Genomic DNA, 20,473 nt, shown 5'->3' on the forward strand with positions numbered 1-20,473 from the left:
GTAGGGTTGACTTTTGTCCACAACACTGGGCACTTTCACATGGTGAAGTCTCTTGGCTGCCTCATTAACTCCAAATCAGTGTGTGCCCTTGCATTTTACTGTATCATTTCCTCCAGCATTCATTATGCTGCAGTTAGCCTCTGGCTAGAAACTTCTTAAAACATGATGAAATTACTTGCTTGACAACATACAAGTCAATTATGTATGTAATTAAAAGATATACTAATCTATTCCCCAGTTTGGTCATGGTATCTTGGTTAAGATCATCTAGTGCATTCTCATATGGTATCTGTGAAATCTTTTGCTATAAATTGTAAGCTGCTGTCCACAGCACCTGTTTTTCTGTGAAAGACACAGGAATCAGAAGAGCTGTTGTCTTTAGCTCTGCAAACAGGAGGAATTAAAGTGGTACAAGCTGTTTGGAATTCAGGCTCTCCTCTCTGCTTCACTCCCCAGGTTTTTTAATGGGTTTTTTATTGGGATGGGAAAATTTGAAAGGTGTATGCTCTCTCCTGGCTGGCCTGCACACTGGACTCCTGAATACTCCTCTGCAAGGGAAGAGTTAAGCTCCCTAGACTTCACTCTGTCTCCTATCTTTACCCTACTCTCTTTCTCTTTCCTTTTTCTCACCCTCCATGTGCAGCATCCAGACTCTCCCATCCCTCCCCAAGGGGCAAGGCAAAGGCAGTGGGCAGCAGAGCCAGGCAGCTCCTCTGCCAGCCAGGCTCACAAACTGAGTTACCAACACTTACACCTTTGAACACACGGGCTCAGCAGTGCCTTAAGCCACTGCTAAACCCTTCTGCTCCTCTCTGCCCTGCACCCTGGAGAGTGGGGACAGGAGGAGCCAGGCACAGGCTGTGCCTGCTGGGAGGAGAGAGGCTGGACTGAAGGACAGGGCACTGCAGAGGGCTCAGACCTCTGAGGACAGCAGCAGCTGCCTGGGGAAGCCTCTCCTGCAAGATCTCAGCCCATCAGGTCAGTGCTGCATCAGGAGGAAGGGACTCATTGGGGTGACACTGCACAGCCTGCCTGTGCTCTCACAGGGGCCAGCAGCTCCAAGCTCCACACACTGCAGTCCAACACTGCCCAGGGTGACATGCTGAATACAAGTAAAACCAAGCTTATGCAACCAGGTGATGACCAATATGTAAGTGGAGCACCCTGTACTCTTGATCTCTTCAAAATGTTTTTATCATTAGTATGTAATGTCAACATAAACTAAAAAAAACCCCAAATGAATCCAACATCTTCATACAAGTTGGACTGAACTGCAATTTCTCTGCAAGCCAACATGAATCATATATGTTTGTCTAAAATAAATCATTAGAACAGCCCCTTTGCAGAGCAGACAAGGATGGAAAATTGTGAGAGATACACATCCTTCATCACTGCCTTCCTTCTAGGGCCAAGTCCCTTCACTTACTTGAGCTTCAGCTTTTTTGTCCTTAAAGCAGACATAACTTATGCCCACAGTGATGCTGTCACATTAATCCATGTGGTATTTGCCAACACATGAAGACTATTCTAATGAGATGTACAGAAAGCAGGACACCATCATCTGAAGCTGCCTATATTCTTCCTTACAGTTCTACCCAGTTTCATTTTTGCCTGGAAAAGTAGGTCAAAACACTAAACAATAGTTGTTTAAAGGGGAAAATGCAACTTTTAACTTCTTTTGGCAAAAACACTGGGTTTGGTTTTTTTCCCCCAATTATCTTAAAATGGACAGGCAGGGTCACAGGACTCTCCAGAGGTGAGCATGAAGGTAGAATCTATTCTTGACCTGTTCCTTAATCAGCAAAGATTCAATACAAGAGAAATAATTTATGTGGCCAGCAATTGATTCTTGCTTGGGAAGCCCCAGGGGAGAATTCTAATCATGGCAAGCTCACCTTCTTCTGGGACAGGTTAAAAAGGGGGAACATTCCCCTTCTGGGTGTCTTTTAGCAGGTGACAAAGCAAGGCTTGGGTGCCCAGCTTTTCCCTGCACACACTCTGCAGTTCTGGCAGGACCTCTGGCTGTGGCCATGTGCTGCCCCTGCAGCTTCCTCCACCACATGCAGTAATTACTTTGTTTTCATTAATTGGCCTTAATGCATGCATGCCCACAAACCAAGCCAGCCCCTGCTGTGAGTGCAGCAGTTTTGGCTTGGAAGTGGCTCTTTCTGGGTTTGTAAAGCCACCAGCCCAGCACAGCAGCCTCAGCACAAGCACCAAGGGGTGTAAGCAAGTCCAGGGGGGCTCAGCTGCCCCAGCAGGTCACAGGGGCTGTGTGTGCCAGCTGCAAACCCAGCATTCCTGGGAATGAACACACCAGCACAAACAGCAGCATGATGGGGAGATATTAATGCTGCACTGGTGTCAATGAAACATTACCATCAATTACAGCAGGCAGTATGGCTGATTTATAAGCCAATATATAACTAAATATAGCACAGGGGATGTTTGGACAAACAAGTATGGGAAAGAGGCATGACAAATAGAAAAGCTTTAATAACAGATGATTTCTGTGATCTCTATCTCCCAGAAGAGTGATATTTTAACATCCTTATCTAAACAGGAACACAGATAAAAGGCTGTAAGCTCATCTTGTTATCCCGTAGTTTGTGCTCTGACAGAAATGACCAATGATTTTTGTACATGAGCAAAATGTTTTCATTTATACCTCAGACTGGGTCTGCTAGGAGAAAGTGGTCACCATCAAGTGACTTTGGAGGGACTAATCAGAGGGATAAATGTAGTTTGTAATAAATACAGTTGTCTGAGCAATCTATTCAGCTCGACTGATTTGGATTCTTACAGCAAATACTTGAGCACACTCTCTGGTAATTCAAAACAAATTAGCAAAAAAGGTTGGAGGAAGAACCTTCATGCCTAGCTTGTCACCTAAGGCTGATGAACTCCAGTGCAAAAGCTGAAGAAAATTAAGTACTAAACTGTAAATAGTTCAGCCAGGCAAAAGTGAAAATGCAGCTGACATTTACATTAAAAGCTATAGTCTGCATGTATCTGTCTCCTCATTCCTTTTAGAAAGAACATTTCTATCACCAGAAAGGCCTCAGCCTTATCTACCCTTCCATGGGTGGCTGGTTTAGATACTGTGCTACTGACTCAATTTGGACACTTCTTGGCTCACTTATCGTGAAGCCAAATTCCTGAGAGATAAAATCAACAAAGCTGGGAAAAATTACTTCTAGGGTGCCCTGTGTTTTTCCAATAATCACTACAAGTCTCCATAATGGATTGTATGAAAAATGGGCATTCACTCTGTGTTGAATGCAGCCCTGAGCCAGTCCCACCCCTCCACAGACACCTCCAGCTCCTACCTTGGCTCCATCCACGCTGATGATCCGGTAGCTGTTCCTTGTGCTGTCGTAGAAGTAGGAAACAGTGACAGCCTGCTTGCTGGCAGGAACCCAGTTCTTCTTGGTGCTGGGGTCAATCTGGAAGACATGGGCTCTGGTGGTGAAGATGGGCTGTTCTCTGCAACAGGGACAGCAGAAACGGGTCATGAGTCTGCAGAAGGTGAAATGTGCCAGCAGCCCAGCCCAGGCACACGGCACAGCACCTGGCAGTGCCCCAGATTAAAGACAGAGCAGTGACACTGCCCAGCCACACTCCAGCCTTGGTGCCTCTCCTTGGCATCACCAAGTGACACTCAGCACCCTGAAGTTACTGCCACAGCCAAGAGACAACCAGCTTTTTTCTCCCCATGTACCCATCTATTCCCCAAAACAGTTATTTCCAGGATAGGACATTCCCATGCATTCTTCCTTTCCCCATCCACACATTTTGCCCCCACAGCTGATCTCCTCCTGCTGACATTCCTGTGAACTGCTGCCTACAGCCAGTGCTCTGTGGGGGCACAAGGACTAGAATGTCATACAGGCATGGTGTAATTATTGAAATATTAATCTCTCTCCTCAGAATCCCACTGTTGTGTGCATGTGCATGAAAATTTCATTAGATGCAAACCAGTCAATCACCCTGGGAAGTGAGGGGGGAAGGAAAAGAACCAGACTCCAGTGCTGATACAGATATTGCATTTTCAGCTCTCAGTGGGTGATGCAGCACCCCTGACATCCTGCTCCTAAACACCAGCCTTCCTCAGAGCCTTCTTCTCCTCAAGAAGACTGTGCACACAGTGGAGGGGTTTTGTTTTACCTTCAATGTGTGACCAAGCAAATCACACAGAAAAGCAGACACAAGACCAAAAGAATCAAATGTGATACATACAAAGTCATCTAGGTTAAAGATCAGAATTAAGCCTTTCTTAAATGCCATAAAACTAAATTCACTGCCAACTATATGTTTAACCTGAGTTTAGCAGCAGAAGTAAACTGCAATGCAAGCTCTACTGAGTTGTCATATGCATTTTCATGCTTTTGGTTTTTAAAAGCTACACTATATAATGTTTTATATTAAGCATACTACTCAATATGTTCTTGTCCCATACAAAATATTATACCATGAATTACAACAGGATACAAAGCCAATGGTACTACAATAGAGCTACCACCCAGAAATTTAAATTAAAATTGAGGGGAGTAAATTTCCAAATATCAAAGAGATGAAGTGACTTAAGAGTACAGTTAGCTCAGGAAACATGAAGTGAACTTGCAAAGCCAGCAAGGCCTGAGGAAGGAGAAAAAGAAGGAGTGGTTTTCTCCTTGCAAGACTTACACAAAGTTCTACATTTTTCCAGGGGCTTGCAGGTTTCTGGACAGACAGCTGTGCTGAACCATGTAAAATACTTATTCAAATTAAATTGAAATGACAATGGGACTGTCATATTGCAGCTGTCAAAGAGTAGCAATTGCTTCAGTTCTCCCTTATCAGTAACTTGCTGAACCCAGCTCTCATTTCACAGGCCAATATTGATGCCATCCTCAGCTGGGTGGAAAGGGGCAGGTTTCCTTAACATTTTAAATACTTTCACTACCTATTACACAGAATTAGCATTGTAACACCTACAGAGGTTGTGGAGTTTGCAACAATAAAATTCAGGGAGGGGAAGTTTCCCCCAAAATGTTTACTCTTTTAAGAAATACACATTCCCTGAGTGAAAAATAATTTAGAATTGTTTTTGCCTTTTACAGAGTTCTATATTTTCAGTTGACTCTATTAAAAACAGGGTAATAGACCTAAATATTGTAGTCTAGATGTTAAGAATTTTCCTCCATGCAAACCTATTCCACAAACAACTTTAATTCTGTTACATTATCTTAACTACACCAGAAAACACTGTTAAAACTATGCCTGGCTGCTCTTCAGCAAAGGCAGTAAGCATATAAAGTAAATCTGGAGATAATAAAAGTAGAATGAAGGCAAAGCCCCACAACTATCTATCTCTATCTTCAGCAATCTTGAAATTTATTGAAAAAATACTGTTGAAACAGGAGCTGTATACATACATCCAAGTGGGTAGCTCAATGGATAGTGAAGCTCAGGGCTGCAAATATCCATCCATCCATTCATTCTTTTATTAAGAAGTAAAGGCACAACCTTTGTTTCTAATGATGTGATTACGAACAACAAAGAAGCCCACCTGCACTGTGTCACAGTGACAGTGTGCTAATTGATAAATTATTAAAAATAAGGAAATGCACTGTGTAAACTTAAACACTTCAAATCATTTGAGGTAACCCATCTGTTGACCTTTAGCTGGGACTCAGATTTGGAAGGGCCAGTTGGATGCTCCATGTGCCTCTGGCCTTTCCAGCCTGAGTTTTGACTCCCTGAAGAAGAGGAAGCACCCCCAGAACAGAACCTCCTGGATTTCCTGGTGTTGCCTTACAATAATTAAGAGAAGAAGATGCATTTCTGTGGCTGTGTGTGCCCTGCTGCAGCTCTGTGCTCAGCTCCAAGACTCGGGATTCAGCACCAGGAGCTGGTGCCCCCCTTCCCCACACACCATCCTGCAGTGCCAAGCTCCAGAGGCACAGCTCCAGCACTGCATCCCAAACTCCTCTGCCCACCGAGCACTCACAGCCAGCTGTGGAACTGGCACTCCATTTCCCAGTGAAATGCTAAATTAGGCACTTTTAAAACCCTCCACCCTGGCCCCACAGAGCTCCGAACTGAGAATGATTATTCTGTCTTACTCACTGTTAACTTTTCTACGTTTACTGGTGGAGGAATGACTTCATTTCCCAGGGTTCCTTTCCTTTCCATTTCATCAGAGATGTATCAGCTTTTAAGATAAAAGAAAGCAGTGCTAACTCTAAGCTCTGGCAGCACATCCTGCATGGTTTGAGCCCTGAGCTGGTCGTTCTGTGATGCTGCCAGTTTGCCAGGGGAGGCAGGAGCAGCAGCACTGCTTGGACCCACACATGAAGGCAAAGAGAATTTATGAATATTTAAAAATCTCATGAATTTTAACCAAAGTCGTTAATGATTGATTAAATACTCTTTTAAAAAAACCCAACTGTTTAAAAATCAATTTGACAGTAACATCCACTGCTCAGAGTAAAGCTGCTTGAAAAGTCAAACATGAAAAGTAGAGAAATCACACCTAGTAATTCCATATTTGGTAATATAAGTTAAGACAGAAAATGCTTTTTTATTATTAAATATGACAAGTATTTTTATAAATATAATTTCAATTTTCAAGTCATGGTTTTACACATTTTAGTTGACCTTTAATTTCAGTCTTTGCTTTATATGAGAAAAATTCTCCTTCAGTGTCATTAACCTTTTCTGAAGAATTTAAAAAGCAAACCACAAGCTTCTCGAGCTAACTAAGTGCTCCAGCTGTGTGAGATACAGTATCACTTTCTGGTTAATACACAACCATGCCAAATTTCACAAGTGTGACTAGCTGCAAGCCATGTGTTTTGTATTACTCTTCCTAATCAACGGGAATGAGCTCTCACTTAGGAAAAGTTCGAATTATTTAATTCAAATTTCCTTGTTTATCACTTGAACATGAGCACAGCCAGTGATTTAAATCACTTGAGCTGTAGAGTCCTTGCTGACTGGCAGCAGCATCCTCCGGGCTGCGGGATGCTGGTGGCGATGGAGCTGTGGCACAGGGAGAGCCACGGCCCTGGATCCGTGTGTGGGGCTCGTGGAGCCAGCTCCACACCAGGCACTGATGGGTGAACACTCCTGTACTGCAGCAATCCTTTTAGCTGTAAGCAAAACAAGGTGACTCAGGTGGAGCCTGCGGGATCAGCACCCAGACTCGTGTAAGTGCACAGTGCCCAGTGCACATCAGGGGATGCACTGACCATGAAGTAACTGGGACAAAGTAATTTTTGTAGGATCTGGAACATCAAGTGTGTTTGTGACATGAGCTCTGCTACTCCACTGGAGGCAAAACCACTAATTACACATTTTTTAAAACTTCCACTAGCAGATCGCTTTAAATTTCTGGGTTAAGGATTCCTGGTTTACAGCACAGGATTATTTGTGCTCTTCCCACACTAACTGCAAACAACTTTGCGTTAACTGTCTAATTTATCAATTGAAATTAAAATATTTTTTAAAAGCACATGTCTCCACATATCTGCCATTTGGTGGAGGATGCACATGCCTGCAGACATCAGCACAGAGATTTTGGAACGTGGTGTTTCTTGCTCCAGCCCAGCATCATACACATGTTGAGTTTATAATACCTGACAGTGCCAGCAGATCTGCAGTGATTTGCTGTAACAAGTATTAGATAATGAGGATCTCTCAAGAAAGAAGAGTAGATGCAAGTGCAAAATCCTACTTTGTGACATATCCTCCATCATTGATCACAATACAAAAAATTGTATTTGCTAAGCACAAGATGATAAAATTGGTGCCAGTAGTTATTTGGACTGAACGTTGCTACTGCTGCCTGACAGTGCAATGAAAAGAATTAATCCTCTATGAACATACATTGTAGTTTGGAGTGCCATCTGTATTTATTTAGCTCACTGATGGAGATTTTTCTCCTATTTGAAATACTCAACTTGATGAAAGTCCAGGCAAGTTACAATACCTAAAACTTACCTGTGCAAACAGTTTATCTACTTGTAACTCTTCACTTGTGCACACATGGACATAACAAGCTTTGAAGAACAACCAACCCCTCTCCCTGAAACACCAAAACTGAAGTAAAGGCAGGTGATGAAGATGTAGGTGCTGTGGGGAGAAGCTGCAGTTTGTGGGGTCAACACAGCAATTAGCACAGTGGGTGCAGTTCATACACTGTATTAATCTTGGCTCCAAGCAAAAATTAGAGCTCATTATCCTCCAACCTGTTACCTCTATGCATTCAATGCTTGTGCCATCTTGGATCAAATCTTCTCAGAAAAAAAGTGAACCACACAAATTAGTTTTTTAATGATGACGAGGATGAAGTTAAAGGATCCCTTCTGATCTCACTGCACACACTCCAGTGAAGGCAAGGGCATCCCCCTGTGCTACACAAACAGCAAATTCAGCTGTCCCAGCCCAGTGCCTGAGATACTGTCACCTCAACACCCATCCCTGCCCAGCCTGAGCCCACCCAGCACAGGCAATACACAGAGCTGGGGAGAGGCAGACTCTCAATCTGTGCATTGTTTGGACATGGCAGCAGCAAACTGGCTTCATGAGAGCAGGCAGCTTATTCCCTTCCCAAATTGCCATATGCTAATTAATCCAGGTCACTCAGATCTCATCAGCTGCCACAGGCAGCTTCTGCTGCTGGCTGCCAGTGCACACAACCAGCAGAGCAAATGAGAGCCTGTTTCAACTTGCAAGGGTGCAGAACTCAGCATGAGGAGAGCAGGTGGGTAATGGCTCCATTTTACACCTGAGGAAACAGCCATGGAGAGTGAGATGGCATCCCAGGATAACAGAGCCACTAGCCAGCCTGGAAATAAAATTCATCCCCTCATGTCCTCTCTGCAGCTCTGCTATCACTATCATTGCAGGGCACTTTTATATCACATCTACCCAGGGAAGTTTTTGACTATGCGAATTCAAAAGGCTAAATCAAAAGCTGAATATTCACCACTCAACAAAAAAGAATTAATAGTCTGTACAGAGCAGAGAGAAGCTCTGTGAATTTGACAGCTGCTCCTCCACACTGTGGAGGAAGGTGGGATGGGTGCCTGCAGCTGCCATTGGTCCTGCAGTGCAAACAATCCCTCCTCCTCACACTTATTTCCACAGCAAAAATTACTTGTAAGGATGGAGATGTAACCCCGAGCAATACAGGGCTGAGAGAGAGGGAGGATTTACTACCAGTTGTAAAAGGGGATGGGAGAACTTGCCTGGACTGATGGGCTTGGATAGCAGGCAATTGCACTCAGGTTTGCTGCTCTTTATTCTCTGTTTAAAAAAAAAAAAAAAAAAAAAAGGCACCTCTGAAAGTGCCATTGTCAGTACTTGCAGTCCAGCCCTGTGCTCCCTTCCAAAAGGGTGGAAGGTACAGGGAAGGACTCCTGGAAAACCCAAGCTGCTGGGACAAAAATTAAACTGCCTCCAAAAGAGAAAGAATGAGGAACAAACAGCTACTAATTTACTCAAAGTCCTTCTTTTCAGTATTGAAATTCCTATTTTACAGGCAGACCAAGCTCCTCATGATGTGGTTGAAGTGCTGAATCTGGCAGCATTGTTAATCAAGAGCAAGGTCAAGCAACTCATTCAAATATCCAGTCATGATTCTCTGGTGCCCATTTGGTATTAGATTTGATACCAACTCACCTGAAGAAATATATGAAATTTGTACCAAAAAAAAAAAAAAAATCCATCATTTTAGCTGCCTTCATTTACAGGCATTATTATTTCAAAAGAATATAATTAGCAAAAGTGCTTCTTGCATTTTTAGGGAACATAATAGTTCCAGTTACTTAGAGAGAAAAAAAAAAATTAGAATAATACTAGCTAGCTAAAGAATTGTCTGTTAAAAGCACAGACATCAATTAAACTAATTTTTGATTTGCAGCTCAGTAAATCCAAAAGAAAAAATCTTCAGGACAAAAGCTCTCAGTATGAAAATCACTGTAACATCTGTGAGGTCTCACAACACCACTGTGCCTTTATTAAGCCAATATCCAAATTAAAAGGATTAACTTGGGCACTGAGGAAGCTCACACTTTATTTTGGGGCCATCTCCAGAGGTCTATTAACCTTTCAAGGCACTGTGAATAAACACCCATACACAAGTGACAGGACCCTGAGCTAATCCTCCATGGGCAAGGTTACTTATTAAATAAAAAACAAGTTGAGGCACGTGTGTAAGAAACTCATTGTGTCACTGATCAGAGTTTTTTTCTGAGAAGACATTTAAAGAGGATCCATAAATCTGCACCTCAGTAATGTTACTACAGTCTCCCACCTGGAAATGTGTGAATTCAAACTCTGCAAATTGGAAAAAATACCTGTACTCTGTGTAACCTCTCCCATCCTCGTGACAAACAAAGCTGGATCAGCATGTGAACACCTCCCCAAAGTCATCCTACTGCTCTGGACTGGTTCAAAATCACACCCTCTGCACTCACCCCAGCTCCAGTGGAGTTAATGCTTTCAGCACAGCCTCCTCTGGGGCACAATGTTTGCATTGTAATATTTCAGGGAGCAATGCCATTGCAAATTGAAAGAGTGAACCCTGGAGTGGGGAGAGCAGGTCTGCAGGAGCAGGAGCACATTCCCTCCCAGAGCCTTCCCTGCAGTCTCCATGCTGGCACAGACCAAGGACACAGGGGTGCCTCAGATGCTCAGCTCTGGACCACGGATGTGCCTGCAAGGACCAAAGTCCACCCCATGCAGCTGCCTTGGGAAAGAGTTTATTTTGCATTTATAAACAAGCAAAAAATTCCTTCAATGCAGCAGTGCAATCTTTATTACTACTTTTAATCCTTTGTAGCCCTGCATGGCAGAAGGTTTGGGGTAATTTGAGGTTGTATCAGCTATTTCATGTATATTTACAAAATGAAGAGACTGAATGTCAGAGGATATATGATCAAAACACACAGCACCTGCAAACAGAAGACTGGAGTGAAATACCACGAGTGTGGATGTGAAACCCACTGTGCAGCATCCTTATGACTTTTTCTCCTCCCATGCCATAGGAATTTGCATGGCTGATGAGGATATCTTTGCACAAAGCAATCTGAAAAGCTGATTTCAATCAGTGGCGTAATCAAAGCCTCAGTATTGCAAAATAATATGATTAAACACTCCATTATTTCCAACGCCACAGCACTAAGCAGATCCTTGGAGGGGAGTGCTTTTGTGCACTAATCCATGCATGTAATTATCGATATGCTTTCCCATGCCCTATTCAAATGCTCTCCCCTGAGGCTTTTCTTCCACTTACACTAGGGGAGGAAAAAAAAAGCCAATCAGTTCAGTTTAAAGAACAAGTTGTATAACTCTTTTTGATCTGCTGCCTGAAGGATCAAATAAGGAATTCTAGCAGCTGTAACGTCAGGAGCAAGCGATAGGGCTCTGCCTGTGCTGGTGGCCAGCACCACGTGCCCTGTGCTGGGACACAATGCCACCCAGCTCTGGCTGCTGCCAGAGCACTGGGGCAGCAACAGCCTCAGCCCTGAGCACTCCAGGACACTGCAAGGACAAGGGCACCAACAGATGGCTTCAGACAAGGCTGCACGTCTTTGACGAAACTGGAGGATGTAAAAATTAAAAGCAATTAAAGGACAGGCAATTTGCTCTGTAAGAGATTAGGGAGATGCAAAGCAATGCCCACACTGGGTTTTCAGTGCATGTACTGACTTGCCTGTGCTGGGAACATCACCAGGCTGGTAACAGCACTGCCATGCTGAACTGGATTTGATCCTACCAGCCTCCTTCTGGAGCAAGTCATGCAGAGGACAAAATCACCAAACGTGGTCAAGAGCACCAAAGGCAGAGTATTAAAAACTGGAAAGGAGGTTCCAGTGCAAGCACAGCCCTGTGCTCGCAGCCAGGGACCCACAGCTGGGCAAGGACAAGGTGCTGGGCACAGAGCCATGGCTGAAGCCAGCCACACTCCCCACTCTGTGCAGCTTATATTAGACAATCTGAAAAGCAGCAGATTCCCTTCTTCTGGTGATTTTAATGGAGAAATAGAAGCAACAGGCAGAGTGGCTTGGCTGCTGCTTGCATGCAGCTCCCAGGAACTGGGGGACACAATTCCTGGCACCCGTGTGTCTCCCAGCAGCCAATAAGAGAACAGAATGACACATTTCTTCTGCTTCAGGTTAAAAATACAAAGGAAATTTCAAACATTTAGAAGCTAACATTATTCACTTTGATCTTTAAAAATATAACACCATCTGTAGCTGTCAGATTTACAGTACAGATCTCAGAGATGTACATTATTTGTTGGTATAAAAAGCTGTCAGCAGCTCTGGTGCAAAAGTGAGGATCCTCTGGCAGCCTCCTGAGTTTCAGGGAGAAATACTAACCTGAAAAACTTAACCAACAGGTTATTCATGTACAACACAGAATCTACAAAACAAGAAAAGTCCCTTCCCTTGCCACAAACCCCATAAAACTAAATCCCTGCGACCTGCTTACACTGCAAAATGTACATATTTGCAGGTGACATAGGGGAAAACTTATCCCATAACTTCCTGAACCTCAATAGCCACCTCTTTCTGATCCCTACAGACCTGTTCCCTGGCTCTTCTGATTTCTGCATGCCAATGCCTCCAACATGGTAGGTTATGTACAGGTTATACAAATTGTGGGGTATGGAAGGATTTAATTTCAAGTATCAGCATTTTTCAAGCTATGCTTGTTCCATAACTACAGCTAAAAAGCAAACATGTCAAAAAAATTGCATTTTCCTGTCAGCAGAGTCTCAAAAATTAGTGTGGGCTGGCTGAAAATTTGTAGAATAAACAAAACATAGCACACATGCCTTTTATAAACTTATTATGCAAGATGAGTTTGGGTAATATGCAAAACCAAATAAGACATTCAAATTATTTTCTGGATATGCATTAGCTATTCCAAATCTAACCCCAGTTTTAAGGAGGTGACAGTCCTGAGGGGCCAGGTTAGGACATGGGCCAGGGGAGAGATTGGCAAGAGCAGTCAAAAGTCAGAACCCTTATAATGTCAGATCATTAATAGCTTTAAAACCAAAAGGCCTTGACCTTTTAAAAATATATTCACTCTGCTGAAAAACTCTGTTCTCAATTTTCTGAAGTCAAACAAGAAACCTTGGAAACAAATTCTTACCTGTACAATGCTAATGATGACTTTTCTCATGTTCATAGTATTTAGCTTTTTGTGCCTTGGAAATTAACACAACAGGAGAGGACATAATATTTTTTTAGCCTGTGATATACTCTGCCCTGCTGGTATTTCTTTATTGAAAGACTGCACATAAATCTGGCTTTGCCTTATGAAATTAAGGTCTACTAGACATTAAAAAATCCAATTAGTGCTACAAAAATTAAGGCATACCATTTCCTCAGTCTCATCTACACTAATATAGACTTTTTTTCCCTTCTGTCAAGGGTGAAGGACACAGCTGAATGATGGGATTTTTTCCATCTCATTTATATATTGATGTAATAAGGGCAGACAGGTAGGCCTATGCAAGTGCTGATTCTGTCAGCAGCCCAAGTTGCCAGGACTGTGGATATTGTCACTTATAGATTGATAAATGGACTACATGGACTAATTGTATTCCAGAGTCTCTGGACAGATGGCAGATCTTACAGCCATATGGTGATTATTTCCACTGAGCTGAAAGTATATTAACACTTACCAAATGTTTAAAATGATGAGATGATCTAAAATAATTTTTCTGCGGACAGATAAAACAAAGGGCTGGCTGGGGCTGGGCTGTGTCCCAGGATTCCTGCTCTGTGCAGGCTCCAGAGCCTGCAGGCAGTGTGCTTATTGATGGACCCTCAGCTGGAGCTCTGTGAGCACAGGGTGCCTCATTTCAGCTGCTCTGCACGGCCCCTGCCCAGTGCCACTCGCTGCCAGCACTCTGACGTGCACTTCCTTTTCCTGGCATTTCTCACTCCTTCTCTTCCCTCTGGTTGAAAAGATACTGAAGTTATTGTCCTACTTTTAAAGGTAGACATACACCCAGCCCTGCTCCCTGAAAATCCAGTGGAGGACTGCCCAAAACCTGAACACAGGATCCCTGGAGTAGGACTGACTCAGCAATGTGCACCTGCAGCCCAAAAAGCCAACCTTATTCTGGGCTGCATCCCAAGGAGGCCAAGGGAGGTGATTCTCCCCCTCTGACCTGCTCTCCTGAGACCCACCTGGACTATGGCATCCAGGTCTGGTTCCCACAGTGAAGCTGCTGGAGTGAGTCCAGAGCAGGACACACAGATGATCAGAGGGGTAGAGCACCTCTCATCTGGAGAGTTGGGGTTTCAGCCTTCCAGTACCTAAAGGGGCTACAGGAAGAAGAGCAGGAGAATGATTTTTTGCATGAATAAGGGGGAATGGCTTTAAACTGAAAGAGAGCAAGTTTAGATTAGACAGGAAGAAATCCTTTCCTGTGAGGTTGGTGAGGCACTGGCACAGGTTGCCCCATTCCTGAAAGTGTTCAAGGTCAGGCTGGATGGAGCGTTGAGCACCCTTGTCTATGGAAAGTGTCCCTGCCCATGCCAGAGAGGTTAGAATAGATGATCTTTCCAGTGCCTTCCAACCCAAACCATTCTAAGGATTTTATCCCTTTCATGAGACTTATGCACAGCAAATTCACCCTTCAGAACAATGGGAGAATACAGGCAGGAGACTTGATCCTCTTCTGCTATAAATTACTGCTTATTTATGCCAAACAAATGTGAGCAATATCAGCTCAAATTCTCCACAGATGCTTATGCTAGAATAATAAACCCATATCACACAAGTTGAATGATTTTTTGCTTCACTTTCAGAAGAAAATTCTGAACATGTTTGTTTTCAAATAGGATTGAAAATAATGTTTTGTGTTCTGCAGAAATTTGTTTTGCATGCATTTTCATGATAGGAAAGTCCTTGCTAGTGGAAACAGCCACCTCCCTTGCTGGGGGTGAAAAAAGTTCACGGATCAGTTTCCTCAGTTTTCCATAAGTAAAATAACAGCAAGTCAAGAGCTGGAAACTGCACTCTTCATACTCCCTGTGATCTAAAATTAATGCCTGGTGTTGGTATGCAGAATGGATCAAGTACTTGCTCAGCTACTGAGGACAAGGTGCCAACTGGTGACAAATTCTTACTATGCTTTTCACACATTCACACTTTAGCACCAAAGTATTAAACCTTCATTTCTGAGGCCTCTTTTGCAGGTCTCCCTAAATACTGGTTTTTTTAGGAAGCTTTACTACCCTTGAAAGGCAGCAAAAGAATGCACGAGTTGCCCGTTTCTCCCTAGACAACACAGAGTATCCCTGTGTTTTTCCATGTGCCTCCAGCCACAGTGACCCGGGTCAGGAGCTGCTGCCACCCTGGGCTCTGGCCAGGCTGTGCCCCCGGGCACCAGCAGCAGCTCCCACTGCAGGGGAAGGAGAAGTGCCAAAAAGGAGATGGAAAAAGAAAAGAAAGAGGGGGAAAGTAACTGAATTCCAAAGCCTGGACCACCTGTCAAACTCACAGAGGTCAGCTGTTCATTTATGGAATAACAGGCAGCACAGAACTATCCCAACTCATTCCCAGCGGTTCCCTGCCTATTTTTTTTTTCTGGCCAATAATTCAGAGGTCATCCTTCAAAGCAGCTGATGAGCATAATCTCTTTCCAGTACAACCTCATGTCACTTGTGCTAATTTAACAGTTATTGGGAAGGGTGTTGGAGATCACTGCAATATTACTTTGGTATTTCACAAGAGAAGCTATACAGAGTTGCACAATATTGCTCTCCCCCCAAAGGACAAGGATGCCAATTCGTAAGGCAGGGAGGAAAGACCAAGCAGGGAATGCAAAGTGGATTAGATATTTTGATTCCTTTCCAAACTCTAAGCTTAAAATATAAAAAACTTTGGCAACGTCTCCCCCATAGAATTTGAAATGCTAATTTCTCACTCAATGGAGAAAAGTTCTTGCAAAGATCTGAACAATACGTATGCAGGATTATTACTCTGCAGCTGATAAATTCAGAACAGACCTTCCCTGTGGAGGGAAAAGCAGGTAACCACAACCACAGAAGAGGTGTTTACCCCAGGTTTAGTCCAGCTCATGAAGGAAGTTGTCCCTACAGCCCTCTGTAAAACCACAGAAAAGTCTGGGGAGGAAAAGAAGGGCAAGAGAGACTGCTGGGAGCATCAGGCTGCACATTACCACATCCTTGAAAGTGATGCATCTCCCATAAGATGCAATTTTGAAGGTCTCAGAAAACACATGCTCAGAACCTTCTGTCTGGGGAAAGTCTTGGAGGATCACACGGAAACTTGAAAGAAATTATTTGTCCTTCAGAGCTCTCAAAAGACAAAGTGGAACTTCACATTGTACACAAATAGCCATTCCCTTGCTCCAAAGCACACAGAAGGTGAAAGAGGCACAGAGGGGAAAGAAAATTTCCCCAGGGTAACATGGACACAGACACATTTCTGGATCTGCCTGGGAGATGAGCAGCCTCCCCATCCACCCCAAATAACTCCTAAACCAACAATTCCCTCAGTGGAGCGTGGGATCTGGTCCTTGCTTCACAGCTATTGTGTTTCATCCTAACTGAGATTACAGACTCAGGCTTTCAACTCCATTCCCTTGAAATTGGGTGGGTGTAGTGAAGCGACAGATCCCTGTTCTCAGTCAAGCCAGTTTCTGTTCTTCTTGAAAAGGACCATAAACCAAATTAGATGGGATTTTATGAATGAGCATTTTTAGAAGACGTTTTAAATACAAGTTTATGGGGAACACCTCTGTAAACAACAGGCAACAGAAAATTATCTGTCTCCTGCAATGGACTACTCAAGTGACAAACAGCTGTCAAACAGAAAATAAACATGAAAAGAGAGAGTTCTCATTCACCTGTGTGCTGTAAAGTTTCAGGCAACTAAATCTCCTTTATTATTTAATAAAAGAATAAATTTGTCCGTATTGCAGCTGGAGGAGAGGGGATTATTATGACAATCACCAAATTTAACATGAACATGAACAGAGTGCAAAGATACTTTTATCTCCTCCTTGTACACCCAAGGGCAGCAGTTGTGTCCCTGCTGTACACTGTGTCCATGAGCACTGCCCACTTTCTGTCCTGTCCTTTTCTGGGCAGAAACCTCCTGGCAAGTTAGGGACCAGTATTTCAGCTTTTGGGGTTTTTTATCAGGAGTTTGGACCACATGAGGGTACAAGAAGTAGGGACTTTACCTGGAAGGGCAGTGCTTAGGTACATCCTATGTACAGACCACACAAGATACAGAGTCAGCACAAGTAATATTAGGAGAAGGGTAAAAAAAGAGAACTGCATATATACCATGTTAGTGTTTAAGAAAATGGGTGAAGTGGCTAGATGTCATATTCTGTATACAGGTGGAAGGAGATTAAACTGACCACCTTGTGGCAGTCAGGCTGTGAAATCCCACTTCCACACCAGGACACCCTACACAGTGGAAGAATAATCCAAACTGACAGTTCTGAGAGGAAGTTAAGCTAACAGGGACTGACATCACCTGCAGGATTGGCATCACACCATCCTGCATGCCAGAAACTGCTCCATCCCAAAAGGTAGGATCCTCCAAGGGCCATTGTCATCAACTCTCTGCAAGCCAAATCTGCCACTTGGAGGCATGGACCAAGTTTTAAATCTGTAATTCATACAAACTCATCTATGTGATTTGTAGGACTTGGGGTGGTTGGGGACACAGGGACAACTATGCTGTTGCCATCTTTGCACCAGTGTCTGAACTACCCACCAGAACATTCATCTTTAGACACCACCATCTGTGATATAACTGATAAAAAGGTGCCAGACTCTTCCCCCATTTCCCACACATCCTCCAAGCAGCTCAATGCCCCTGAGAGCTGACTGGGGACATTCTGCACTTCTCATCTCAGAACTTCTCCACCATTTATCAAATGCTCTTATTGAACATTTTCAATATCACAAAACATTGCATGTTCTCACAAACAACTGCAGAGAGACATTTTAGATGTGTGCCACAGATTCATAGTGGGAAACTGCAATACACAAGCCTGATAAAACCAGGGAATGAAACAAAAACAGCAAAGTGTTGCTGTTACAGATTCCAGAGCAACTCACCAACAGCAGAGAACTTGAGTCAGTCATTGCAATACAATTAATGTGAGGGGAGACTGTGCACCTTGAAGTAACACCTTTCTAAAGGAAAAGCTCTGGGTACTCCCCATCTCTGGCTATACTGTCCTTCTTCCAGGGATGAAACAATAAGTAACTGAAATACTAAAAATAAAATGCTCACACTTCCCCATATAAAATTAAGATTTCCCTTCAGAGTCAAGCAAGATTAAAATTTTGTATCTTTTCCCTCCCAAGAAATACAGTGGTTTCGTATCTGAGGAGAATCTACTGCCAAGCATTAATCAAACAAGTATTTATTCAGTAAACACTCATACAGCACCACAGTTCCACAAGGAAGGGTCCCCAGTACAAGCAGAAGCAGCTTTAGGAAAAGATATTTAACAAGCTGGCTACACATTTTAAAATGTATTCCACAGAGGCCTTTGCTGTCTTGCTGCACTGAGGTACTAAACGGTGCCTGATAAGAATGCAGTTGCAGGATTATTATTATTATTATTATAATGAAAATGCTAATGGGGAGCAACACTGGCAGCTCTGGAGGGCTCTCCCAGGCCTCTTGATGCATAGGCAGAAAAGTGCAACTTCTACAGGAATTTTCTTTCTGAATCACAGAAGGGTTCGAGTTTCTAAATCCTGTAGGCTGCAGTGAAACTTCCAGATGGAAAGGAAACAGTTTGTCCCTTCAGGAATTCTTACAATCTTGCATTTTGAGAAGTAAATAAAATCAGATCAGTGCATGGAGGAGGCAGGAAAGGAGGATGCAGTGCCACTGGAGGGAACAGGTTTGCACAATAAGCAGCACTCCCTGCTGCTCACACCTCCATCACCCTCTTTTCCCTGTCTCAAATCTGAATGCTCTTGCTCCATGATAAAGCCACTGCTGTTTTGCAGCTAAAGCTCTTGCTAGCCTTCATACATGAAGCCCACAAATCCTAGAACACCTACACAGCAGAGCCTCCTGCTCCCCTATGAGTCATTAAGCAGGCTGTCCCGCTTGCTGATGTCAGCCAGCAACATCCATTTTTTTAAACAAATCCTAAAACGCCTCGAGCATCAATTATTTAAAATATTATCTTCATTTTAATCCTGACCCCAGCGGCAAAATTCCCATTAGGAAGCAATTCCAAGTGATGCAGAGGGTCCAGCAGCCTCTAAGAGCTGCTGCGTCAATGAGGAGCGAGCAGCAGCTCCTCGTGTCACACATGAGCTCAGCACAGAGCAGCAGCCAGCACATCCTCTCACAAACAGGCAGAGAGCAGCCAGGATGTGTCACCAAAAATACAATCAAAGATCAACTGCATCATGCAGCCTCATCCTGTACATTCTGCATGAGTGTGCATTACACCAGCCCTGCTCACAGCACCCCAACCTGTGCTGGGTGGCTGTGGCCAGCAGCACCTTCCCAGACACTAATTGTCTATTCCCTGCCTAATTGCTCCTGCTTCTTTAATGCTCAAGCTTAAACACTTCCTGTCTTCCTTTGAAGGCAGTGCCCCTGCCACATTCTGAGGTTTAAGAACAGGATCATCAGCTATTTACAGCTGAATTATCAGAGAAACATAGTTGAAATGCGTTCCTCTCAGCACAGTTACATCCTAAAGAGCCGTGACCAAATCTCAGGATAAACAAGGCACACGCTGTATTTGCAGTGCATAGAGTGCAAAAGGCAATGGAGAGCATTCAAGGTGAAAGCAGATCTGACCATGCAGCTACCTTGAGGAATAAGGACTTCCCACTCTGCACACACCCTATCACAAAGTCAACAGGAAAACCAACAGCTGATTCAAAACGCTTACGTGCCCTAAGTGTACGTTCATGGGTGAGGCTATTTATCTTAGGCACTGCAATAACAGAGCCAAATGAATGAATAAAATAAATACACAGCACTGCAGAAAATCCAGTTGCAAAACCAGGCTGATGCCCTTGCTCTTGCGTTCTCAGCAAACTCACTGTCCTCTGCCAGGTTCAGTCATGCTGGGAATATGTTTGAACAGTTTGAGATACTTGATCACATCCTGGATGAGTTAAAAAAGCTTTAGTTTAAAGGAACTGAACATCAAATAATTCTTTTTAACATTTCAAATTATGCCTTTGTTATCAGGAGACCTACTCACCATTCTCTTTTCAAATAGAAAGAAGTGCTTGAGGGACATCCCAGCTCTGTGGAGAATATTTTATTTATAATCTTTTTCTCAAGTGATAATTAAATTAACAGTGGTAATTAATTAGGTTAGCAGCTGAAAGCAACTTAACTATGATGACTCTTGGCATCAAGTTTTCTTTCTGTCCACTCTTTCTACAGCATAGTCTACATAAGCAAGCGTCCCAGAAAT

At 43.4% G+C, this 20,473-nt stretch overlaps 1 protein-coding gene across 4 annotated transcripts in view; it reads right to left on the minus strand.

Moving 5' to 3' along the window:
* Positions 1-20,473, minus strand: part of HOMER2 (homer scaffold protein 2) — a 55,111-nt gene that overhangs the window by 29,834 nt on the left and 4,804 nt on the right. For all 4 annotated transcript variants that reach the window (XM_056499886.1, XM_056499885.1, XM_056499887.1 and 1 more), the window contains exon 2: positions 3,330-3,486. In XM_056499886.1, coding sequence (XP_056355861.1) covers positions 3,330-3,486 — 157 coding nt within the window. The remainder of the gene's footprint in view (positions 1-3,329; positions 3,487-20,473) is intronic.

Source organism: Oenanthe melanoleuca, chromosome 10 (genome assembly GCF_029582105.1).
Source record: "Oenanthe melanoleuca isolate GR-GAL-2019-014 chromosome 10, OMel1.0, whole genome shotgun sequence".
Taxonomy (NCBI): Eukaryota; Metazoa; Chordata; class Aves; order Passeriformes; family Muscicapidae; genus Oenanthe; species Oenanthe melanoleuca.